We start from the raw sequence: 27,522 nt of genomic DNA on the forward strand, positions 1-27,522 counted from the left end.
CCATGATGATATATAAAAAACGAACTTTTTTTTTCGAAAAAAACTCACTTCATTTTCTTTGATGAAAAAAGTTAAGGTCTATTTTTTTATAGAAAAAAATTAATAAATATATCAAAATTCATATTTTTTGTAATTTTTAAACATAGATTCATATTCATGTTAAAACAAATTAAAAAAAAAACGATATTTCAGTTCAGATTCACATTGTGAACCTGTTCAGATTCATATTGTAAACCTGTTCAGATTCATATTTTGAACCTCCTTAGATTTACAGTATGCATAAGAATAAGTCAGATTCAATGTGAATATGAATGGAGCTTTTTCACATTGTGAATCTTAAAATTTGAAATATTTACAGTTTAGATTCACAGTGTGAATCTATACTAATCGAGGTTTTTTTTTTATTTTACTTATTTATTTATTTATTTTTTATTTTTTATTTTTTTTGTGAACCTTCTCACATTCACAGTGTGCATAATAGTAATTCAGATTCACAGTGTGCATAATAGTAATTCAGATTCACAATGTGAATCTGAACTGTTCGAGATTTTTCATATTGTGAATGTTAAAAATTGAAATATTTACAGTTTGGATTCAAAGTGTGAATCTAAACTGTTCGAGGTTTTTTTTTAATCGGTGTTGATGTTTATTAATAGAGTACAAAAAATTAATTTTTTTGGTATAATTAGATTTTTTTATAAAAATAAACTTAAATATTGAAAAAACTAAGAAAATTAAGTTGGTTTTTTTCGAAAAAAAAAGTTCGTTTTTTATATATTATCATGGATCTCTGTGGAAAGAGGACGGAAAATCGTGAACAACAGTATATTTGGTTTTTTTTTCGATAAAAAACTTGGCCTAAAAAAAATTTTAAATGAAAAAAAAGAAGTGGGTTTTGTTATAATCCAGTACATGTGCGTCCATTATAAAAGTTTATAACTCTTCGTTTTGCCGTTGATCGCTTTAAATTCTGACGCTTTGGATTGGTTTCTTGTTTTTTGATTAATAATGGTTCTCTATTGAACTTTTCCATATATATATATATATATATATATATATATATATATATATATATATATATATATATATATATATATATATATATATGAAAAGAATCTATCCTACTTACTCTACCTAACTACCTGAAGATCCGTACATCTCCAAAGAATCCGGTCAAACCAAACATCAATTCTAAATAACTAACTATTATCTAAAACATAAAATATAAAACAATAATAATTATTAAATCTAAAGTTTCAGCCATGCAAGTGAGTTATGACTAACGAACCGATTAACCCAACATATTGCAGAAAAAGATTAAGAGTTGGATCCGCCAGTACACACTACGGAAGATATGTGGTAAAAGAAGGAAGTCGAGGGGCGAATGAGTAAATGTGTGATATAATGCTTGACAAGTGTAATCAATCAGTTAAACAGTTGCAAGAGCAACACCCTCATTTTTTTAAGTCACAAACTCGTAGTTACCCATCGCAACCACCAATCCAAGTCGACTTCGATCCACAAACTTTCTAGAAGATGAAGATGACAGGTGTGATGATGAAGTTTAGATTGTGTTTGAATATGTTGTAACATTATAACTTTGAATGTTTTGATATTACATTATAAAATTGTTATCTATCTTATTTGAATGCTTGTATTTGGTTTTGAGTTTTAGAATGGTTATGTTTAAAGTTTTAGAAAAGCTATCACCGAAGCAATTTTATCTATCTAGGGAATTTTTTTTGTGCGTAGGGTCCGTTTCTTGTAAACTAAAAGGAAATACACAAGGAAAAGATGCATGCTTTTAAGCAACATAACAAAGGAGCAAGACTAGTATGCTTACATATTTTGATTCACTATAGACTTAATCGACTCAATCTTCTTGTTCGTAATTATGCAACATGAAGATGGTCGCAGGTTCACAGCTAACCTAAATCCATCCCCAGCAAGGGGAAATGACATTAAAAAAAGACACACACACATGACACTATTCATCAACACTTACGATCACTACCAACGCTGTTAAGAGATAGAAATACCCCACTTGGAAACATATTTTGCAAGCTCGTTTATCTCTTCATCGTTGATAAAACCATCTCCATTAACATCAGCATAACGCAGTGCACTCCTAGCTCTAAGGAATGAGAAACGTAGTCCAAGGTTTCTCAAGCCTACCCTTAGTTCCCTCCTACTGATCTTTCCATCTCCATTGGTGTCAAATTTTTTGAGCATACCCTTTAACTGGTCTTCTGTCATGGGCGCTTCTACCTGTCTATGACACCATGATTTTCTCATATTTAATGAATATAACAGGAGAAAGAAGGATTTATATTAACAATCAGTGAAAGTGGTTTGCATTTCTAAGGGCTCTACATATATATAGGCAACATGGTGGGGTACTTTCTCTTATGCTAGTGTCCAGCGAAGGGGAAAGAGCTGGCGCGATAGCGGCACATCATACAGACACGCATTGATTTTCCGCACTTGAGATATTCTGGGATTGTACTCTGACATGTTGCTTTTATATGTTTTGGGTTTTCAGACATGATACATTGATTCACAAAATGATACAATGTTGCGCAGTTTTCTTATGAATGTTTTATAATCCGTTAATTAAAATGAAAATTTTGGACTCGAAATTTGGGATGTTACAAGTTGGTATCAGAGCCCTGGTTTGAGGGATTCGGACACACCTTCGGGGTGTCTGAACTCAAATCAAGATATTTAAAAGATTTTTACAAGAAAAATGGTTTTCTAAAAGCTAAGTTAAAAGAGTTTGAGAAAGAACGAAGTGTGTGATGTGCGCGACCGGCCGAGCTCAAGTAAGTATTCCCCAAAGTACACATACAAGTTTATATTATGTTTATCAGTTTCAGTAGAACATCATGTTAGAATAGGACTAAGGATCTAGGAATGATGCCTTATGTGCCTGCTTTATGTGCTTCAGCTTATGAGAATTGCATGCTATTATTGAGTAGACAGTAATAGGATAGCCTGTTTAGGTTATGCCTGGTAGTATATGCTAGTAAAGTTTCCTGTTCTGAGGATAGGATTGCTTGAGATCGTTTCCTTTGATCTGAATGCTTCTTGCTTTGTGCTTTGTGGGACTTTGAGTGATGGGAGTTGGCTGTTAGGTGAATACGTCAAGTCACATGTGATAAGGGTTGGATAATCTTAGAGGATTGGATTTGACCCTATTGCGCAGCTCTTGTTTGAGTCTAACCGTTGTAGGGACGATTCTTTTACTCGAAGGATTATCTGAGCCTCGTTACATGTGATGGTATTCGGGTAATGGCTAATTAGCATTACAAGGAGACCTTCAGCAGCTGAGGACCGGTTTGGGTGGTGTTAGAGATTTTCCCTAGGGTAAGCCTAGGATAGGAGTAGTAGAGATCAGTAACAGTAGTAGTGACTTGGTGGAGTCGAGGCGGTTCTTGAGGAAAGTACAGATAGATGTGGAAGGTAGTATGGGCCCGTACTACTGAAAGCAGAGGATCCGTACTTGAATCGAGAAAGGCTGAGGCAAGACCAAGGAGCTCGTGATGGATGTGATCCCTTTGGATGTATCAGTATCACTGACGGTTGTCATTATGTATTGCAGAATGGTGGTACTACGTCCGAGGCCAGCAGTTGGCAGTTCAGGAGAGGGATCGGGTTCGGGCTCAGGTTCCGAACCAGTGGATGAGAGGCTACGCGAGTTTATCGCATCCGAGATCACTAGAGGCATCCTTGATGCGACCCCGATCATCTTTGGGTCGATCAAGGAAGGGATTGTCGAGCTGATGGAGGATCACCTTCGGGCGTTCAGGAGTGACATGGCGACCAGCCAGTCGGGATCACGCACACTGTCCTTTAAGGACTTCAGGGGCAGTGGTGCACCGGATTTCCATGGGGCAAAGGACCCCATTGTGGCCAGACGGTGGATCGCAGACATTGAGTCTGCACAGTTGACCAGCTTCTTCCCTGAGGGGTCGAAGGTGAGATATGCAGCAGGATGCTTGAGAGATAGGGCCAGGGATTGGTGGGAGTCGGTAGGTGACTCTCTGGGAGCCCCGGCGGTTGAGGCTATGACATGGCCGGACTTTGTGACTCGGTTCAGAGCGGAGTTTGCACCTGCAGTGGAGCTCCAGCAGTTGGCGAGGGAGTTCTTAGATATGAGACATACTACAGAGACTGTGGCGGAGATCACCGCCAAGTTCCCGGAGAGGGCGTTGCTAGTGCCCCAGTATGCGGGAGATGAGGATATGAGGAGGACCCGCTACCATGACATGCTGCAAGCCGACATTCGGGAGCATGTTAGTTTTTCAGCTTGCCCTACCTTGGATTTCATGATTGCCATGGCAAGGGAAAGGGAGATTGATCTGGAGCACATCCGGAAGAGAAAGGTAGAGGAGGGGTAGGTGACTGGGGCTTCGGGGAAGAAGCCTAAGGGACCAGATGGTAGGGCGAAAGGCCAGCCAGGACAGGGCCGCTGCAGGAAGTGCGGCAGGCAGCATGAGGGAGCATGTAGGTTGGGATCGTCAGGCTGCTGCAAGTGCGGCAAGGCGGGACACTTCAGCAGGGATTGTACCGCCCCTGCACCCACTATTCAGACATCTGAGTTGCTGTGTTTCCACTACAACCAGAGGGGCCACAAGAAGGCCAGTTGCCCCGAGTTGTCAGCAGCAGCGCCAGTGAAGGCGCCAGCTCCAGCAACCCTGCGGATTATTGATGGCCGGCAGGACAAGGCAGAGGCTCCAATGGTGAGGAGCCGGGCTTTCCAGTTGACGGCCGAGGAGGCACGCGCCGCACCCGATGTGGTGACGGGTATGATTCTTTCCCTCTGAATTATTTATATGATGTTTATGATATTGATATGTGCTCTGTTTAGGATCGTTCCATGTGAACGGTATCCCAGTTCAGGTATTGTTTGATTCGGGTGCTACTCGATCGTTTGTTTCTCTTGAGCTCAGCAAGAGGTTTCCCGAGTCTTCAGGCATGTTGGATTGCCCTTTAGAGGTAGAGATTGCCGATGCTCGATCGGTGCGAGCATCAACGGTATTATGAGATTGTGTGCTGAGATTATTCGAGGAGCGTTATCTGGTAGACTTGGTTCCCATACCTTTGCCGGGGAACAAGGTTATTATCGGCATGGATTAGCTAAGCCCCAATGGGGCGGTGATCGACTGCGCGCAGCAGTTGGTGCGGATCAGGACCCCAAGTGGGGGAGAGATGGTGATTCAGGGCGAGAGGCCACAGCAAGGACCGACTTTATGTTCGGCAGCAAGGGCTACGCGTTACCTTCAGCAGGGTTGCGCAGGATATGTCGCCTATGTCATGGATACCCGGGAGGCGGGAAAGGCGATGGTGAGCGACGTTCCGGTGGTGCGAGACTACGCAGATGTGTTCCCAGAGGATCTTCCTGGGATACCCCCAGAGCGACAGGTGGAGTTCAGGATCGACCTAGTCCCTGGTGCGGCTCCGATAGCCAAGGCACCGTATCGGTTGGCTCCTCCTGAGATGCAGGAGTTGTCTACACAGCTGCAGGAGCTGTTAGACAAGGGATTCATTAGACCGAGCAGTTCACCTTGGGGAGCCCCGATTCTGTTTGTGAAGAAGAAGGACGGGTCGCATCGGATGTGTATAGATTATAGGGAGCTGAACAAGGTGACGGTGAAGAACCGTTACCCACTCTCGAGGATTGATGACCTCTTTGACCAGCTACAGGGAGCATCTTTGTTCTCCAAGATTGATCTGCGATCAGGATATCATCAGATGAGGTTCAGAGAGGAGGATGTACAGAAGACTGTGTTCCAGACGCGCTATGGCCACTATGAGTTCGTGGTGATGCCTTTCGGGCTCACCAATGTTCCTGCCGCATTCATGGACCTCATGAACCGTGTGTGTAGACCAATGTTGGATCGGTCCATGATAGTTTTTATTGACGACATCTTGGTCTATTCCAAGACGCAGGAGCAGCATCAGGAGCATCTGCGAGAAGTTTTGGATACTCTGAGGAGAGAGAGCTTGTACGCCAAGTTCTCCAAGTGTGAGTTCTGGTTGCGTGAGGTGCAGTTTCTTGGGCACCTTGTCAACTAGAACGGTATTCTGGTCGACCCGACCAAGGTGGAGGCCATGATGAGATGGGAGGTTCCGAAGTCTCCATCTGAGATTCGGAGTTTCCTGGGAATAGCCGGCTACTATCGGAGATTCATCCGGGATTTCTCCAAGATAGTCGTACCCTTGACGCCGCTGACGAAGAAGGCCGTAGTCTTTCGTTGGGGGCCTGAGCAGCAGGCAGCGTTTGAGACACTGAGGCAGAGGTTGTGCGAGGCACCGATCTTAGCCTTGCCAGAGGGCGTAGAGGATTTTGTTGTATACTGTGACGCGTCTATTTCAGGTTTGGGCACGGTATTGATGCAGAGAGGGCATGTCATCGCCTACGCTTCGCGGCAGCTGAAGCCTCACGAGGCGAACTACCCGACGCATGATTTGGAGCTGGGGGCTGTTGTATTCGCCCTCAAGATTTAGCGTCATTACCTATATGGGGTCCGTTGTACCATTTACACGGACCATAAGAGCCTGAGGTATCTCATGGACCAGCCAAATCTAAATATGAGGCAGTGTCGGTGGCTTGATGTGGTAAAGGATTATGATGGTGAGATCCTCTACCACCCGGGGAAGGCCAACGTTGTTGCCAACGCGCTTAGCCTCAAGGCAGCGCCGATCAGGGATACCTGCATGAGGATGACCATGGTAACTCCACTATTGGAGCAGATTCGAGAGGCCCAGCAGGAGGCCATGAAGGAGGAACATCGGAAGAGTGAGCGGATTGTAGGTCAGGTTTCCTCCTTCGATTATGATAGCCGAGGGCTGTTGACCCTCCACCGCAGGGTGTGGGTGCCGTACCACGGGGGTGTGCGCCAGGTTCTGATGGAGGAGGCGCACAAATCTCGATTCTCCATTCATCTCGGGGCGACGAAGATGTATAGGGATCTTCGTTTGGACTATTGGTGGCCCTGCATGAAGCAGGATGTGGCATGGTACGTGGAGCGGTGCTTGACCTGCAGGAAGGTCAAGGCCGAGCATCAGAGACCACACGACAAGATGCAGCCGTTGGATATCCCACTGTGGAAGTGGGAAGACATCACGATGGATTTTATCACAAAGCTTCCTAGGACCGCGCGGGGAGTGGATTCGATTTGGGTCATCGTCTATCGATTGACCAAGAGCGCCCATTTTATTCCAACTCAGGAGAGCATCTCGGCCGAGAAGTTGGCCGACATCTACATCAGGGAGGTGGTGGCGCGGCACGGGGTGCCAGTTTCGGTGATTTCAGACAGGGATGTGCGGTTCACTTCCAGGTTCTGGAAAGAAGTTTCATGACGAGTTAGGTACTCGTCTGCACTTTAGCACTGCATTTCACCCGCAGACGGATGGTGAGAGCGAGCAGACCATCCAGACTTTGGAGGATATGTTGCGGGCATGTGTGCTAGACTTCGGTGGTAGCTGGGATACTTACCTCCCATTGGCTGAGTTCTCGTATAACAACAACTATCACGCGAGTATCGATCGTCCTCCCTTCGAGATGTTGTACGGGAGAAAGTGCAGGACCCCGATATGTTGGGGCGTGGTTGGCCAGAGGGTCCTAGGGAGCACCGAAGTGGTGCTCAAGACGACGGAGAGGATTCAGCAGGTCCGGAGCAGGCTTCAGACTGCTCAGAGTCGGCAAAAAAGTTATGCCGACAAGCGCCGATCAGACCTGGAGTTTCAGGTCGGGGATATGGTCCTTCTGAAGGTGTCACCATGGAAGGACGTCATCCGATTCAGGAAGCGGGGAAAGTTGGGCCCCAGATATATCGGACCCTTCAGGGTTTTAGCACGGGTGGGCAAGGTGGCGTACAGGTTGGATCTGCCAGCCGAACTCAGCCAGATCCACTGCACTTTCCACATCTCCCAGCTGCGGAAGTGCCTGGTGGACGACTCAGCGGTGGTACCCTTAGAGGATATTCAGGTCGATGACAGCCGGAACTACATCGAACGACCTGTAGCAATCCTCGACCGGAAGTCGAAGGATTTGAGAAACAAGAGGGTGGAGCTCGTGAAGGTGCAATGGCAGCACCGGAAGGGCTCGGAATGGACTTGGGAGCCGGTGGATGAGATGATGGAGCATTATCCATAGCTTTTTCAGGAGCGAGCAGCAGACTTCGAGGACGAAGTCTGAAATAAGTGGGGGAGATTTGTAGCACCTGGTTCCTGGTATGTATTTCAGTTATGTAATTTTACATTTTTGGCCTGGGACTCGGCGAGTTGATGGCCCAACTCGCCGAGTAGAAGCGGGCTAGAACACGAGGTTTAAGTATGGGGCTCGTCGAGTCGGATCCTGGACTCGACGAGTAGGCTCTGTCTGGACAAAAACCCTAATCTGAGGGTTTGCACCCTATTTAATCATCTCATTCAGCCCCCATTCGTCCCCATTGCTCCCAGAAACCCTCCCTAGCAAACCCTAAGTGTTTTGGTGCAAGATTCAAGGCTTTTGAGTGATTTTGTAGATTTTGATCACAAGGAAGAAGGAAGAGCATAGAAGGATCAAGAGGAGACTGAAGGATTCGAGTTTGGTGCATCATTTGCTGTTCTCAGAAGGTATAAAGTCTATACCTTGCCTGTTCTTTTGTTAGATCCCTTTTTGGGGAGATTTAGGGCTTTTATAAGCCATTGTTGGTAACCAACCATGATTGCAAGTATGGTTGGGGGTTGAAGCTTCGGATCTAGGTCCATGGAAGGGTCACAAGGCAGTTAGGGGTTGCTTTTGCACCCATGGAAGGTCCCATGCATCTTAAGAGCTTCTTTTTGGGCATTTTAGGCTCAAAGTCCCATGCATGCACATAAAGTTTGTAACTTACGTGCTAGATTGAGTTTAGGGACCTAGATCTATCATTTGGACAAGAGTTGCACTCCAGAAATCGAAGAAATAAGACTTGGACTGCATCGACTCGGCGAGTCGTTCTTAGGACTCGACGAGTGCACGAGCAGACTCGGCGAGTCCAAGGCAATCTCCCAACTCTTGAAGATGAACTCGACGAGTTGTTCATACAACTCGGCGAGTCGAGGACAGGATGTGTTCTTAGGATGAAGATGGACTCGACGAGTGTTCATACCGCTCGGCGAGTCGGAAGAAGGTTCATCTGAGGTTGTGTTATAAGGAGAACTCGTCGAGTCGTTGCTAAACTCGACGAGTAGGGACGTGGATGAGGACAGTTAAATAAATAGGGACTCGACGAGTTGACGACCCAACTCGGCGAGTCGGGTCAACTGGAAGTTGACTTTGACTTTGACTTGGACGTGGTCTGGGGTAAAATAGTCATTTTACCCTAAGGGGTAGATATCAGATTCTGATTAAGTGTTTTGCGGGGATTATAGCCGGAGGATTTCCGGAACAACAACAGTCAGGGATTCCCCGCACAGATTATCAGCAGCTACTCGTTTGAGGTGAGTTACCTTTCAGTAGCGGTGGGTCTACGGCCACAATGCCGGCCCACCAGTAGGAGTTGTATGTTAGATGATTGTCTTTGTGACATTCATCTAGGGTTGCTACTACCTGATATGTTTATGTGTTAGCATGATATGTTATATGTTATATGTGATAGTGTTAGTAGGGGGAGAATAGTCCCCAAGTTCGGTCGTTAGGACCGAAGGGTAGGTCGGGCACCCCAGAATTGCCTGACAGTATGTTCATGCTATGATATTATGTGCTAGTAGTAAGAGGTGAAATAGTCCGACGGGTAAGTCAAGCACCCCAGAATGGCTTGACCTGGGTAGTCAGGCACCCCAGAACTGCCTGGCAGTTTGTATTGTGTATGTGTGGTGCGATGGGGGAATTCACTAAGTTTCGTGGTTACAGTTTACAGTTTTGGTTTCAGGTACCTCTTCAGCGAAGGGGAAAGAGCTGGCGTGGTAGCGGCACATCATACACACACGGATTGATTTTCCGCACTTGAGATATTTTGGGATTGTACTCTGACATGTTGCTTTTATATGTTTTGGGTTTTCAGACATGATACATTGATTTACAAAATGATACATTGTTGCGCAGTTTTCTTATGAATGTTTTATAATCCGTTAATTAAAATGAAATTTTTGGACTCGAAATTTGGGATGTTACAATAGAGATCCATGATGATATATAAAAATTAAAATTTTTTTTTTCGAAAAAAACTCACTTCATTTTCTTTGATGAAAAAAGTTAAGGTCTATTTTTTTATAGCAAAAAAATTAATAAATATATCAAAATTCATATTTTTTGTAATTTTTAAACATAGACTCATATTCATGTTAAAAAAAATTAAAAAAAAAACGATATTTCAGTTCAGATTCACATTGTGAACCTGTTCAGATTCATATTGTAAACCTATTCAGATTCACATTTTGAACCTCCTCCGATTCAGAGTGTGCATAAGAATAAGTTAGATTCAATGTGAATCTGAATGGAGCTTTTTCACATTGTGAATCTTAAAATTTGAAATATTTACAGTTTAGATTCACAGTGTGAATCTATATTAATCGAGGTTTTTTTATTTATTTTATTTATTTATTTTTGTGAACCTTCTCAGATTCACAGTGTGCATAATAGTAATTCAGATTCACAGTGTGCATAATAGTAATTCAGATTCACAATGTGAATCTGAACTGTTCGAGATTTTTCATATTGTGAATGTTAAAAATTGAAATATTTACAGTTTGGATTCATAGTGTGAATCTAAACTGTTCGAGGGTTTTTTTTTTAATTGGTATTGATGTTTATTAATAGAGTACAAAAGATTAATTTTTTTGGTATAATTAGTTTTTTTTTATAAAAATAAACTTAAATATTGAAAAAAATAAGAAAATTAAGTTTGTTTTTTTCGAAAAAAAAAGTTCGTTTTTTATATATTATCATGGATATCTGTGGAAAGAGGACGGAAAATCGTGAACAACAGTATATTCGGTTTTTTTTTTCGATAAAAAACTTGGTCTAAAAAAAATTTTAAATGAAAAAAAAAGGAAGTGGGTTTTGTTATAATCCGGTACATGTACGTCAATTATAAAAGTTTATAATTCTTCGTTTTGCCGTTGATCGCTTTAAATTCCGACGCTTTGGATTGGTTCTTTGGTTTTTTGATTAATAATGATTCTCTATTGAACTTTTATATATATATATATATATATATATATATATATATATATATATATATATATATATATATATATATATATATGAAAAGAATCTATGCTACTTACTCTACCTAACTACCTGGAGATCTGTACATCTCCAAAGAATCCGGTCAAACCAAACATCAATTCTAAATAATGAACTATTATCTAAAACATAAAATATAAAACAATAATAATTATTAAATCTAAAGTTCCAGCCATGCAAGTGAGCTATGACTAACGAACCGATTAACCCAACATATTGCAGAAAAAGATTAAGAGTTGGATCCGCCAGTACACACTATGGAAGATATGTGGTAAAAGAAGGAAGTCGAGGGGCGAATGAGTAAATGTGTGATATAATGCCTGACAAGTTTAATCAATCAGTTAAACAGTTGCAAGAGCAACACCCTCATTTTTTTAAGTCACAAACTCGTAGTTACCCATCGCAACCACAAATCCAAGTCGACTTCGATCCACAAACTTTCTAGAAGATGAAGATGACAGGTGTGATGATGAAGTTTAGATTGTGTTTGAATATGTTGTAACATTATAACTTTGAATGTTTTGATATTACATTATAAAATTGTTATCTATCTTATTTGAATGCTTGTATTTGGTTTTGAGTTTTAGAATGGTTGTGTTTAAAGTTTTAGAAAAGCTATCACCGAAACAATTTTATCTATCTAGGGAATTTTTTTTTTGTGCGTAGGGTCCGTTTCTTGTAAACTAAAAGAAAATACACAAGGAAAAGATGCATGCTTTTAAGCAACATAACAAAGGAGCAAGACTAGTATGCTTACATATTTTGATTCACTATAGACTTAATCGACTCAATCTTCTTGTTCGTAATTATGCAACATGAAGATGGTCGCAGGTTCACAGCTAACCTAAATCCATCCCCAGCAAAGGGGAAATGACATTAAAAAAAAAAAAAAAAAAACACACACAGACACACACACATGACACTATTCATTAACACTTACGATCACTACCAACGCTGTTAAGAGATAGAAATACCCCACTTGGAAACATATTTTGCAAGCTCGTTTATCTCTTCATCGTTGATAAAACCATCTCCATTAACATCAGCATGACGCAGTGCACTCCTAGCTTTAAGGAATGAGAAACGTAGTCCAAGGTTTCTCAAGCCTACCCTTAGTTCCCTCCTACTGATCTTTCCATCTCCATTGGTGTCAAATTTTTTGAGCATACCCTTTAACTGGTCTTCTGTCATGGGCGCTTCTACCTGTCTATGACACCACGATTTTCTCATATTTAATGAAATATAACAGGAGAAAGAAGGATTTATATTAACAATCAGTGAAAGTGGTTTGCATTTCTAAGGGCTCTACATATATATAGGCAACATGGTGGGGTACTTTCTCTTATGCTTATGTTCTTTATTTTCATTTTACTTTATGTTAACAACCGATGAACAAATAGAATCATCGTCGTTGTAATAAAAAATAAATAAATAAAGAAAATAGAATCATATTATTTGTTATCTTGAAAGATTACCATATTTGAGAAAAAAAAATACTATGTAAAAAAATAAAAAATGTTTCGTTTTTAAATAATTATAAATGTCTTTTGCAACCCAATCCAGATGCATATCAAGTTGGCCCTCATAAAAACTTTTTAATGTATTTAATTTTATTATTTTAATATGCAAACATGATTAAACAGCTTGTACACTTAGGTTAATAATTTATACCCTTTAGCCTACTATATATATATATTTTTTTCCTGGTGAATCAAAGGCATAGAGCCGTAGATATGATTTCAATTTCCAGCTTACTGTTGGTTATATTTTATGCGTGTCAAGTTAGTTACACATTTTGTTAGAAGTTAGTTGCAACTGTTAAGTTGACATGTTAGTTATTGAGAGAGGTTAGATAGTTGTATATAAGTTGTTTGCTTGTGATTCATTTGTAGTTATGATAATCAAATCAGCGAAACAGTTTTCCTCTCATTTCGTCTTCTTCATTCTTTCATAACATGGTATCAGAGCGGGTTTAATTCGTTCATCATTTTCTTCCGAATTGATTTGATTTCTTACTTCAATTCTTCATCATGTTGATTCCGCAATCAAACAACGGAGTTCAAAATAATTATGTTGATCATTCGAGTCCATATTTTCTCAGTTCATTTGATAATCCAAGTTCTATGCTCGTTTCAAATGTGTTTAATGGATTTGGATTCTCACCATGGTAGCAGTCAATGATGATTGCTCTTTCAGCCAAGAACGAGCTTGGATTTGTTGATGGGACGATCGAACAACCATCATCCAATTCTGAGACTTATGCTACCTGGTTTCGTATCAAATCAATGGTTACAAGTTGGCTATTGAATTCTCTTTAAAAGAATATTGCAGATAGCGTCCTTTTTCTCCCTATTGCTAAAGACATCTGGAATGAACTCAATCAACGATACTCTCAACCAGATGGAGCAATGATCTATCAAATTCAACAACAGATTTGTTCGATTGCTCAAGGTACTTATGACTTTTCCACGTATTTTACAAAATTGTCAAATGTCTAGATGAGTTATGTATTGTTCATATTAAGGAATAAGATATGTATTATATTTATTATATAATTAGAATATTTCCTTGTAATTACTCAGTAGTAAAATTGTTGTATTTTTCCTGTAAACCTTCCTAGTTTATCTTATGTTATTTGTATTCTTTGGCTATATAAGCCACTCCTTGTATGTGTATAATCAATCAACCAATTCATTCTTATATCACTGTTTCATATGGTATCAGAGCTCACTTGCTCTCACGAGATTTGATCCTCTTCCTATCTTCGTAGACAAAAAAAAACCCTCAATCCTCAATTAGGGTTCATCGATGGCCACCAAAAACACCATTCACATTACCACTGCTACGCATCTAATCGAACTCACACCCAATAATTACCCTGTATGGAGAAAACAGGTCAAATCCACTTTGATCAGGCTTGAATTTGATAACCACATCATCGACCCCTCTTGTCAACCTTCAACAACAGTCACTAACAAGGAAGGAAAAATATAAGTAATCCTTATTACCTTCTACGCTATCGCATGGATCAAATGATATTCAGTGCCATACAAGGGAGCTTCTCAGACTCGATACAACCTCTCATCTCATCTGCCTCTACAGCTCGAGAAGCACGGACTCAGATACACTCAAGCTTCTGTTAAGGTCGAATTGTGTTGTGAGGTGTCGAAGTGTCATGTGTCCGTCTTAGGCCGGAGTCTATATTTCAGCTTTCGTTGTATGTATTTCAAAGGGGCACTTTTGTATGTTGAAGCTTATTAGATTTAGCCCTTATGTATTTTTTATTAACTTCTGTAATTCCTATAAATATGGATAGGTACTAGAGATAGAGTAACTTTTGGGCATTTCGTGTTCTTACTCTATTGACTCTGTAACCTTCAGAAGTTTAATTGAGCGATCCAGATTAAATTTCATTTACTCGATCAATACGAACTACATTTGGTATCAGAGCAGGATTCTTATAGTTGATTTCTGATTTTCTAAGCGTTTTCAAAAGTTTTTGAATCTCGTTTTAGATTCAAAATATTCCGCACTTTTGATCTAGAAAATCTTTTCTGATCATCTATATCGATTCAATTATGCTTTTAGTTTGATAAATCGAGTGTTCGATGATTAATTTCTAAAAGATTTACTCCTTAAATTCTTCTTTATGAAACTTTTCATCAATTATGTCCGTACGTAAATGGTGAACTTCAACATGAACACGATGACTGGGTTTTCTCATATCCTCGGTTCCTCAACAAAAATTCCTATATTAATTCCTGAGTACTATGATCAATGGACTGACAGGATGGAAGATTATCTGACTGGGATCGATGAAGATCTATGGCAATGTGTCAAGAGTGGAAACTTTTGTCCTTCAATGCTTGCCGAAATCGGAAATGCTGGTTTATCTGTTGATGTTGCTACTATAACTGAGAAATACAAATCAAATGATAAACGTTGTATGCGTCAACTACGTGGAGCTCTTCCACCGGTGGTGTAGAACTATGTTCGTGGATGCAAAACGGCTAAAGATATTTGGGATACTTTGAAAGATAAGTATCAAGGAAGGAAGAAGACATAGAAAAGTTATGTTAAGCAGTGTCTGCTTGAATTAGGAGAATTCAAACAGAAGGAAGGTGAGAATATTGAACTCTACTTTGATCATCTGAATGAATTAATCTTCAAATGCAGTCGATATGGAGTCAATCGTACTACTCTTGAATTCAACTTGACTTTTCTGATGGGGCTTCGTAAATAGTGGCGTAATATCAGTCTGATGATTAATGCGCAACAAAGCTTTGACAACTATTCTCTTGGTGATCTCTACAATGTTTTAAAAGCTCATGAAAGTTAGATCAACGAAATAGCTGAAGAAACGAAAATGAATTTGGGAGGTCCTCTAGCACTGGTGTCGAAGGTGATAGTTAAAGAAGCTGAAGTCGAGTCACCTGAGAATGATGGATCAGAAGAAGAAGGTCTGATTATTAATTCTGGCGACGAAGCGGTGGCTTTTTACTCAAACAATAAAGTGAAGAAATTCTTCAAGAATCCATTCAATTCAAAGTTCAAAGGAAAAGGTGATTTTAAGGGAAATTCATCAACTGCGAAGGGTATGAGAGAGGAGACGAAGGTGGAGATAAAAGATAACAAGTCTAAGGTTGTAAAGCCAGAGAAGAAATTAAAAGATTACTCTGGTTTCGATTTCCATTACTGTAATGGTGCAAATCATATGGAAAGTGACTTCATGTTGAGGAAGAGAGAAGAGAAGAAAGAAAGAGTGAAGGACGAGGCATATTATACAGAGAGGCTAGAAGAGGTGAGAGCTAAGACGAAAGGGATGTATTTGGTTGCAAGAGGAAATGGAGAAGGGGATGGAACGTATCAAATATGGTCATCTAGATCAGATGATGAGGAAATGAGAAACCCTACACATAGAGCCATGTATGCTGAATATGAGGAGGAAGATAAGGTGACGGGCAAATGCTTCGTTTCTACTGGTGCCGACAAGTCTCCAATAACTTCTAAGGTACATACTCTTCTTGAGTCCTTCGATATTCCTTTTAATTCATATGATGCTATCTTGTCTAATTTCGATAGTACTATTTCTTTCTTTAATAACATGCTTAATTCTGTTAGTAGTGATGCCGAGAAATCAAAATCTTTACTACTAGAATCTCATAAAAGATTGGAGTCAAAGCAACATAGAGTAGTTCATTTAGAATTGGAGCTTAAGAATGTTATTTGTGATAGGCATGGTTTGAGAATAGACAATTGTATTATGCTAAAACAGAGAAACATTCATTGTAATTCTGCAAAGAGACTTTATGCGAAGTTGATTGCTTTTCATCATTCGTCAGATATAAGTAAAGAACAACATAGGAAACTTCTCTCTTTTTAAATTCGAAAGGGAAAAGATAGATTCGACTTCTTATGACTGTGAGAAAAAGATTTTTGAGTTTGATAAGGTCCCAAATGACTCATATGCATATGGTATTGTTAAATTAGATGAATGTTTGGATGCTAATGATTTGGTTAATATTGTGAATGAGACCTTGACTAAAACTGAACAAATTAAGATTTTGAAAAGATTGAGAATTCGACATCGGACTCTCAAAACAATTTTGCTGATATCGAAGATGATTCTGACAATATCAGTGAAACTGAGGAGGAGGAAGTTGTTGATTGTTCTCAGCTCTCTATCATTAATGTCACTTTGATGGCTAAGGGTAAAGAAAAATGTGTTGATTCATTGGATAAGATTAACACTGATCAATCTTCAACATCGAAAGCTCATGACTATAACCATGTTGTTGTCGAAGATAGTCAAACTGATAGTGGCAATGATGATGAAGATGTTTCAGTTGAAAAAACATTTCCCAGAGTGGTTGCCGATCAGGTGTATGAGGAAACAAAGAAGTTCGACAAAGTGATGACGGAAAAACGTTCTTATTATCTTGAATCGAACTCTGTTGTTTATCGAAACTTCAAGTACACTGATGATGTGGTGTTTCTAAATCAAGTATTTTTCACATCAGGAAATGGAGATAAAGTGAAACCTGAAATCAACAAAATTATTGTTGAAGATAACGAAGTAGCTTCGAAAGAAGGGTTTTTCTCAAACCAAAACACGATTGAAAACACTCTTAACAAAAACTCATCCACTTTTCAAAGGAAAAAATCTCAAAGAACTTGGGAAGTTAAGAGAGAAAAATTAAATGATGAAAAGCCTTCTAATGAATCAGTTTCTCAAAACACAAAAGCTCAAATGTTTTATGAACAAATTCAAAAGATATAAAAAGATGAAGGAATTTCTCTGTCTAAAGCAAGGAAAAATGCTTATTGGCAAAATGTCGAGTCTCGTAAGAAAGAAAAAGTTTTGTTAACAAAATCATCTTAACAGAAAAATAGTGAAAGAGTTAAGACTTCTTCATAAAATAAGTCTTTTGCTCAGAACAAACCCGCTAAAAAACAAGACGATTTACCAAAAAGTCATTCCAAAATTCAAAAGAGAAGTCAAAAACCGGTTGTTCAAAAACCAAGAAATGAGAATTTTGTAAAAACCCAACAACAAAGGACTTTTGTTCCTAATCAACAAAATGAAAGGTTTTCACAAAATAATTTTCATAGAAGTGGATTTCAACACAATAAACAAAGATATTTTCATCAAGTTTAAAATCAAAGAAGATTTTCAAATGGACAACAAGTTTATAATCGAACATCTATTGGTTATAACAAACATTTTCAAAACCGTTTTCACAATCGTGCTACAACATCATATTCAAAGAGAGAATTCAACAAGTTGGAAGTTAAAGGAATAATGAGTGAACCATTTAAACCAAACCCACCTCACTTTCCCAATCCGAACTCAAAGGTGAAAGTCAAAGCTTCATTTATCAAAGGGAAAATTGACTCAAAGAATATAAACCATTGGCTTGAAGGAAAAGGAAAGTCATATCATCTCAAATTAATAGTTCTTCATCAATGGAATCGAATCCCTCAGTTCGAAAGTGGAAAGCGGTTCCCAAAGAGAAAATTGAGTCACAACAAACTATTGATGGAAAAAGGAAAGTTAGTGTTGAACCTAAACCAATGAATGATTTCATTTCGATACCTAAGTCAGTAGAAGCTTACTTAATTGATAGTTTGAAGTCTAAAGTACGAAGTTGGGTTTTAGGATCTTCATATCATAATGCATTACTCTAATAACCAAGGACCCAAAAAGCCTTGGGGACCTAAATTCTTTAATTGATCGCAGGTGTTGAGTGACGCGCAATACGATGAACATTGGTACATCGATAGTGGTTTCTCTCGTCACATGACAAGTCGAAAGGAAAATTTGCGAGATTATCGAAGTTTAGACGATGCTGGTGTTGTGAAGTTTGGAAATAACAATAAATGCAATGTTAAAGGCTCTGGGAAAGTTACCAATGGAAAGTTTGCAGTCAATCGGGTGGCTTATGTCGAAGGACTTCAACACAACTTGATAAGTGTTTCTCAACTTGTTGTAGGCACATGTAATCAAGTTGTCTTCAATTAGGAAGGAAGTGTTTTTTCAAATAAAGAATCAAAAGAGGTTTTGCTCAAGTCAAAAAGAAAAGGTGATATGTTCACTATCGATATCAAGACAATCGTTGGTGTTCCTTCTGTATGTCTACTTTTGAAGGCGTTGTCTAATGTAAGCTGGTTGTGGCATCAAAGATTGTCTCATCTGAATTTAAAAAATTTGAACAAATTGGTGGTAAATGATCTTGTTCGAGGCTTACATGTTTTAAAATTTGATAACGATTGGTTATGTGCAGGATGTGAACCGGGAGAGCAACATCGACAGGCTCATCCAATTACTATTGATTATAAGATCATTGAACCATTGGAATTTATTCACATTAATCTTTGTGGACCTTCAACTGTTGAAACTCTCAACAAGAAGAGGTACATCTTGGTCATTGTTGATGACTTTTCAAGGTTCACTTGGGTTTTCTTTCTTCGACAGAAGTTTGAAACAACAGAAGTAATGATCGACTTCATAAAGCACATTGAACTCAGTTTGAGGAAGAAAGTTAGAAAGATGAAAAGTGATAAATGCTCTGAATTCAAAAATAAATATCTGGATTCATTTCTAACTGACCTAGGGATTTTGCATAATTTTTCATCTCTTTACACACCACAACAAAATGGTGTTGTCGAAAGGAGAAATCGATCTCTTTGCGAAGCAGCGAGGACTATGCTCACCTATGCGAATCTACCTCAGTATCTCTGGGCCGAAGCAGTATCTACAACATGTTTCACTCAAAATAGATCTTTCATTCATCGACTTTTTAACATCACTCCATATGAGATTATCAATCATCGAAAACCGAATGTGAAATTTTTCCATGTTTTTGGTTGTAGGTGCTTCATAATGAATCTTAAAGATAATCTTTCAAAATTTCAAGCCGATGAAGGCATATTCTTGGGATATTCACATAATTCAGTGGCATATAGAGTATTGAATAGGCGAACCATGAAGATTGAAGAAACAGTCAATCTAACTTTTGATGACTATCATGCTAAACAAGTCGAAAAGTCATTTGATCAAAAGCCTATCATTTCAGAAACAGATATTGAGTCAGAAAGTAATAATTCTTTCGATTTTGATTATGACTTAATTTTTGGTGTTCCAGATAGGGTCATAGATGCAAAAATTCATGCTGAGGATAATCAAATTTCTGAAGCTTCGAAACATTCTAATGATTCAACATTAACTCAGGAAAATGATGATTCTTATTCCACCTCTAATATTCCATGGCATGTCGACCGTCATGTTGTGTTACAAGGTGATCAAGTGGAAGGGGAGCACCTGAATTCGACTACTAATCTTGAGGAGGAGCATGGACATTCGAGTAATGTTGTCGAGGGGGAGCCTCATATTTCAAATACAACTATTGAGGGGGAGCATCACCAGTACAATCCTATTGTCGAGGGGGAGCAAAGTGGAATTGTACCTAATGAATCGAACATCCAAACTGATGTTTTTCATGATATACCTAATAATGTGTCCAATGTAGGTGAAGGTTTAGAGCCGGATGATATGTTTGAAGATGCACCTATAGATTTCGATCCAGCCTACCCACCATTGGACAAGTTGAAAAAGAAATCATCCTAAAGAACAAGTTCTTGTTGATCCTCAAGTTGGACTGTTAACAAGAGCCCAGCTTTGTGCTAGAAATGAGGTACTAAATGTGCCTTAATAGTATTGCATGTTTAATGTTTTTATTTTCAAAGATAGAACCGAAAACAGTTAAGGTTGCATTGGATGATCCTGATTGGATTGTTGCAATACAATCCGAATTTGCTGAATTCGAAAGAAACAATGTTTGGTGTCTTGTTCCAAAACCAAATGATGTGTCAGTAATTGGGTTAAAATGGTTCTTTAAAAATAAAGATGACAAAGAAGGAAATGTGGTTAGAAATAAAGCTAGGCTAGTTGTTAAAAGATATTCGCAAAAAGAAGGTATTGATTATGAAGAAACCTTCGCCCCTGTCGCAAGACTCGAAGCTGTTCGAATATTTTTAGCTTATGCAGCACACAAGGACTTCAATGTCTATCAAATGGATGTCAAGTGCACTTTTCTGAATGGTGTACTGGAAGAGACTATGTATGTCGAGCAACCACCAGGTTTTATTAATGATAAATACCCTGATCATTGTTATTTTCTTGATAAAGCTGTTTATGGGTTAAAACAAGCACCACGAGCCTGGTATGAAACTCTTACAAATTTTTAAAACAATCAAAATTTAAAAAAGGATCAGTTGATCCCACTCTCTTTCGAAAGAAAGTTGGGAATCATCTCATGCTTGTTCAAATTTATGTCGATGACATTATTTTTGGCTCTACTAACCCTACATTGTCGAGTGAGTTTGAGAATATGATGAAGAGTCAATTCGAGATGAGCATGATGGGGAAGATCAACAATTTTCTCGGATTAAACATTCGTCAAATAAGAGAAGGAATCTGCACCAATCAAGAGAAGTATTCTCACAATCTGCTTGAGACGTTTGGAATGATGAATAGTTCGAAATTGTGAGTACCTATGGATGTTGGCACACATCTTGGTCCTTCGTTAGACAAGCTTGTTGTCGATCTCACATTATACAGGAGCATGATTGATTCGTTACTATACTTAACTACTAGTCGACCTGATATTATGTTTGTTGTTTGCAATTGTGCTCCCAGGGAACCTCATCTAACTGCTGTAAAGAATATCTTTCGTTATATCAAAGGGATAGTTTCGATGGGTTTGTTGTACCCTTCGAATACTTGTTTCTTCATTCAAGAATTTTCAGATGCTGACCTAGGTGGATGCCAACTCGACAGGAAAAGCACTACTGGCGGATGTCAATTACTGGACGGGAAGCTTGTGAACTGGAAATCAAAGAAACAAACCTGTGTTTCGATTTCACAACAGAAGGAGAATATGTTGTTGCTGTAGCTTGCACTGCCAGATCATTTAGATTCAAAGTCAGCTTCGTGATTACGCAATCAACATGAAAAATATACCTTTGTATTGCGATTCACAAAGTTCCATTTGAATATGTCATAATCTGGTGGAACATTTGAAGACCAAACATATCGCACTTCGATCTCATTTCATCAAGGATCATGTCGAGGATGGAAACATATAAGTTGACTTTGTGAAAACAACAGATCAACTTGCTGATATCTTTACCAAGCCTTTGGATGAAAAGTCTTTTCTTAGGATCTTGTCTGGAGTAGGAATGCGTGATGCAACTGTTGTTCCAAATGAATCTTCGTCATGAAATAATGAGGAGTCGACACTTCGCTGAATGAATAAGAACTTACTGTTCATTATTCAGCATTTGACATGCTTCGATTTCGACATATCGCTGAATGATTCAGAATATCCTTCGTTATTTGAGTTGCTTTAATATATCGATGAATTATGTCTCCATGTCAATTCTCTTTGTTTCATTCGCCTCGTAACATTTTATTTTTTTTCATTTTGTTTCATTTTTCTAAATCAAAAAGACCAAAAAGATTTTATTTCTTATACTCTTAATTTTCAAAATCAATCAAAAATCCAAAAATATATTTTTTTTTCTTTACATTTCAAAAAAAAAATCCCAAAAAGATTTTCTTATTTTTTTCTTCTAATTTTCAAAACCAAAAATCCAAAAATATTTTTTTGTGAGTTTTATGATTTTCAGGTTAGATTTCAATCGACATCGAATGGTGGTCATTGCTTCGTTACTTGAAGGTACAGGTATAATTTCTGCACTTTTGACTCGTTAGGCGTCCCTAGAAGCATGCTGATGTATGCCGACCTAAGCCTCATAGACTCGATGTGTGTCGAAGCCTTAATGGATCACACAATATGAGGATTCCTTCCCAGTTAGGCTATATTTGCATTAGTCGATGAGCTAGCTTTCTCTTCTCATCTTGAGTTAAGAGATTTCCGCTTGGTCCTTATCATTCGTAGAGGTACAATATGTTTCTTGAAGTATCTTTTTCATCAACTTAATTCTTCATGATTCACACACAACACTTGCATATCCTCGACATCTCTGGTAGAAACCAATCAGTATGTAGATATCGCACAATTTTGTGTTCATGATCTTGATTCATGAGTCCTTGATGATGGTGAAGCCCACTATATCCAAACTATTCAAGGAATAAACGGTGAACTTTGGACAAGTTTTTCACGAAACATTTGTTTCTATACCTTAGTTCGATATTCAAAATTGTATTCCTTCGTTATGAGTGGTCTTGATAAAATGTTCTACACCCAGTACATTTTTTCCCAACAAGATCCAATACTTTCTTTTTCATGGAATATGATTTCTTTATGGATATCACAATGAACATGTGTCACTAAGCAATAAATTCTATCTTGTACTTGTCCCTGACTACACTGGTCATACAAGTAATTTTGCTCATTGTATTCACACTTACGCTAAGTTGTGATCATGAAAAAAATTAAGCCAACCTTCGAAACCTTATTAAAATAAGTCCTTTGATACTCCTCTATGAGTATTTGATTGTATATCACGGGATACCACACAAGCAGTTCGATATCTCTCTTGATGTTGAATAAAGTGATCTTTGCCTGGGATCCATCTGCTTTTACATCAAACGATGACTTGATGTCACTTTATGCACATATTTTTCTTATGTTGGTTCCCACTATTTCGTTGTCACACATTTGCAGAAGAAATCCTTGAGGTCTTGAGTAATACCAACTCAAACCTAGATTTCGAACGTCTGGCCATGATTTCGTTTTTCATCCCACAAGCGAATGAGCCCAGCCTCGAAACGAAGGGTCTGGTGACATTTCTTGTCCTCTTGGGGAAAGTGAAATGACTGATTGATGTGACGGTTGGGTTATTTCATGGTTTTCCAAGAAACGTGCTCATTACTTTTCAGACGTGGCTATCTTTAGGGCTACAGGTCCGTTTTTCAAGGATACACGTGGCATGAATTTATTACTGACCGCTTTAAATTCAAACTTGGCGTATCAGTATAAAAGGCTTTTGGGGATATATTATTCAAACTTTACGCGATCAGGCTAAAGATTTTCCCTAATTGTCTTTCCTTATACTTCTCAGTTCTCTCAAACCTTCAAACCCTAACAATGGCGGCCACAAATGTTCAATTTGATCCTTCTCAAACAACAGATGAAGCTTCATCTCAATAGTTGTTGAATATTCAAGGTTCTAACTGTACGGTTCAACCTGATGTCTCGAAATACCCTGAAGAACTGCAAATGTTAATTGTGTCTCTCAATGATTCAGTTCTATCTATTGTGATGACGGCTTCTTTCTCAGTTTCGATGACCTGGTTATCGTTGGCCGGTTCTACTGTCGTGTTCAACAAAACTTCTAAGGTGGTTACTTTTCAGTTAACCAATGATAAGATATACAAGGTTACGAAGAGACAGTTCTCGCAAATCTTGAACATTCCTGATGTTGGACCTTTCTATGAGGTTACCAATGAACAGGTGGTTCACACGTTCAACGAGATGTGTGGGTTTGGATAAAGGAAGACTTGAAGTCTATGCTATGGTTGCTGGGTCATCAACCCCCACTCACCAAAATCAGTCAGTTCACGAAATCATCCTTACCATGTGTGTGGAATTTTCTCTTTGTAATATTTCTTCCATGTTTGATAGGAAGAAGTGTGGGTTTGGATAAAGGAAGACTTGAAGTCTATGCTATGGTTGCTGCCTTGTACTATGATTTGCAAGTTGATTATGCTACTTAACTGTGGAAGGAATTTGGTGTTAGTATCTCACGTACAAATGTGGCTAATGGTGTTTCATGTGTGAGATATTAGAGTCTGATTCTACAATTTGGCTATGAGAAGGAAGGGATTGATGTACCTGCTAATGTTCCTAAAGCTGAATTTGGGATTTATCAACATCCGAAGACTGTTGAAGATGATTCGGAGGTGTTTGCCAATGTTGCAAGGATTCCAGACGCTATGCTTCGCAAGGTTGATCCAACAAACCCTGTTCTTGTGGCTTATCTTCAAACCATCAATCCTACTGTTGAAACAAGTGTATTTCTCTCAAAAGGACTTGCAGGGACTTCCAAACGTGGCAAAAGCCCAAGAAATCTTCAAAGGTTGAAAAGCCTGAATATGTTCCTAAAACAATTGAAAAGGAGGTTACAGAGCCTGTTCAAGAACCCATTATGCAGGATGTTCAAAAGAAGGTAGTGCCTTCGAAATCTGGTGTCTTGAAAAGAACGAAGGAGTCATCTCATAGACCTTGTCATTCACCAGAATGAAGGCTAATTATCAAGGTTATGAGTACACAGATTCCTACTTCGCTTCCAACTTCAATGTCAACTACATCAACTACCATAACTTCGAAGCCTTTAACCAAAGGTATTATTATTGGTTCGTCTACTGGTGGATCAAGTTTGCAGCCACCTTCATCAAAGAAAGAAATGGAATGAAAAGGGAAGGGTATCCACACTGATCCAACTGAAGAAGAAAAGAATATTGCCTTGGAAAAGGAAATTGAAAGACAAAGGCAGATCCATAGTATTCTAAGAAAATGGAAAGGAGATCATCCTGGTCTTGAGAAGGTTGATCCAACCAAACCATACTGTTACAAAACAATCGAACATATTGTTTCACTTGGTAACATGTATGATATTCTGAAAATCCCAAAGAAGAGCTATGAGATAGAAGATTCAAATTTCAATCAACTGGATTTTCCTATCAACCATATGATGTTCATATCAGCTCAGTATCAATTAATATACAAATTTGAAGATAAAGAAGAGTATAAGAAGCTGAAAATTAGGTTTCATGCAGTACTTGGAAAGAAAGAAGCAGAGATTTGGTCATTAGTAAAAATTGTCTAGGTATTGGGAATAACCATGGATCAATTATTTGAAGGGTTATTATAGAACTTTCGTTTTCACGTCGTTCATGCCAATAATGTGGCCTGTGATTTAACAATGGTTGATTCTCCCGTGATGAATCTTAATGGTCTTATCTGCGTGGCAAAAATTTTAAGTGGGGTTGACGCTTCGAAACATCAGGTGACTAGCAAAGAAGATTTCTTGCTTGGGTTTGCACATATCAAGCTTTTCATTCATAATTATTATGATTGTATTTCCTTAACGGATGTGGAGCTAGCTTTGGTGATGGGAAAACAAATTATTGTGCCACAATCATTGTTGAAAGGTGTGGGAAGCTTGAAGAATTCTGAAGGTGAAATTTGTGTTAAACCATTGGGAATAATTTTTGTTGGGAAGAATAAAAACAACAAGAATACTAAGTTTTTGTTCAGAGTTGAGGATGTTGAAAGATACACTAATTCTCAGTATAAGAATCTACTTGTTCGTATCAAAAATTGCAAGAAGAATAATGAAGGAGATAAGGCTGAGGTTCGTAGAACAATTGTTTGGTATATGGAGATTAGATGGATTCTTCATCACGCAACGAAGATGCTAATGAGCTAGGACTCGACACTGCTGATAAAGGGGGAGAATGTTAAGGTCGAATTGTGTTGTGAGGTGTCGAAGTGTCATGTGTCCGTCTTAGTGTCGAAGTCTGTATTTCATGTTTCGTTGTATGTATTTCATAGGGGCACTTTTGTATGTCGAATCTTATTAGATTTAGCCCTTATCTATTTTTTTGTTAACTTCTGTAATTCCTATAAATAGGGATAGGTACTAGAGATAGAGCAACTTTTGGGCATTTCGTGTTCTTACTCTATTCACTCTGTAACCTTCAGAACTTTAATTGAGCCATCCAGATTATATTTACTCTTGTGTTCTAGATTCAATTCAAACTATGATTTCATTTTGTTTACTCGATCAATACGAACTACAAATTCGCCTCATCCTCAAAGTCCTGAATCCTCTCCTTAAAGTACAAACCTGCCAAGAAACCTAAATGAAGTCGATCCATCTCGGAATTTCTTCAAGAAATATAGGCCATTGTTGATGATTTAGCACATGCCCAAATCCCTGTCTTTGAACAACACCGTGGTTCTCTTTGTAACACCAAGAAATTTGAGGAGCAATTTTGGGAAAGAATCACCTTTTTAGCATTTGACACGACATGTTGGAGGCACCAACACGGCGTGTCTAGATATGAGGAAATGTGGATCTTATTAAGGACAACACGATGTGTTGCCTCTTGGAACATGGCGTGTTGATGGCTGGTGATGAAACCCTAATCTTCTGGGTTTTGCTCCCTATTTAAAGGAATGTGGAGGCTAGGGTTTGTTCACCCTCAAGCCCTGAAAAAAACCCTAATCATCTTTTACTCCCTTTTTTGAAGCTAGTTTGGTGTTTTTGGAGCCAAAGAAGGAAGAATGTGGAAAAAGGAAGCAAAGATCGAGCAAGCAAGCCCCCGTCCTTCAGTTTGGTACTCTTCTGGACCTTTGTAAGTGTCCAAGACTCGATTTTTATCATTTGAAGTTGTTAGATCTTTGGTTTTGTCCCTTTTTCTTCTTGTTCTTGAATGTTGGAATGGTTAGATCTCATAAAGTTTGCAACTTTATGAATCTCCAGGTCAAGGTGACCTAGTGATGTCTTGGATCTGGTCTTTAATCAAGTTTTGATGCCATGCATAGAGATTTGGTCATAAATTCGGTGTTGGAATCACTTCCGGAAAGGATGGATTTCATACTTTAAGGATTAAGTACTTATTGGTTAAATCCTTACGTTCTTAAGCTTTACGGATTAGGTGTTGGAACTTTTTGAGTAGTCCCAATGGATAAGGTTGGAAACTTTATCCTTATGGATCACATTTCAGACTAGATCTGAGCTTTGGAGCTTATGGAATCAAGGAAAATGGCTTA

The 27,522-nt window shown here is 38.8% G+C and overlaps 1 protein-coding gene across 1 annotated transcript; it reads right to left on the minus strand.

Moving 5' to 3' along the window:
- Nucleotides 1-2,022: 2,022 nt before the first annotated feature.
- On the minus strand, nucleotides 2,023-12,406 carry LOC145106064 (calmodulin-like protein 3). Its single transcript, XM_079043115.1, has 3 exons — nucleotides 12,190-12,406; nucleotides 11,270-11,337; nucleotides 2,023-2,268 (listed from the first exon to the last, which is right to left on the minus strand). The coding sequence occupies exons 1-3, from the start codon at nucleotides 12,404-12,406 to the stop codon at nucleotides 2,023-2,025; spliced, it is 531 nt and encodes a 176-aa protein (XP_078899241.1).
- Nucleotides 12,407-27,522: the final 15,116 nt, after the last annotated feature.

This window comes from Lactuca virosa, chromosome 4 (assembly GCF_052849685.1).
Source record: "Lactuca virosa cultivar CGN04683 chromosome 4, Lactuca_virosa_CGN04683_v6, whole genome shotgun sequence".
NCBI lineage: Eukaryota > Viridiplantae > Streptophyta > Magnoliopsida > Asterales > Asteraceae > Lactuca > Lactuca virosa.

What these genes read in the sequence shown, in the direction of transcription:
- LOC145106064 (XM_079043115.1), bottom strand. Translation starts at nt 12,406, where the DNA reads ATGACAGAAGACCAGTTAAAGGGTATGCTCAAAAAATTTGACACCAAT. An exon ending in AAAATATGTTTCCAAGTGGG is followed by an intron (nt 11,338 to 12,189) that starts GTATTTCTATCT and finishes TTTATGTTTTAG; the next exon opens with ATAATAGTTCATTATTTAGA. An exon ending in GGAGATGTACAGATCTCCAG is followed by an intron (nt 2,269 to 11,269) that starts GTAGTTAGGTAG and finishes TGTCATAGACAG; the next exon opens with GTAGAAGCGCCCATGACAGA.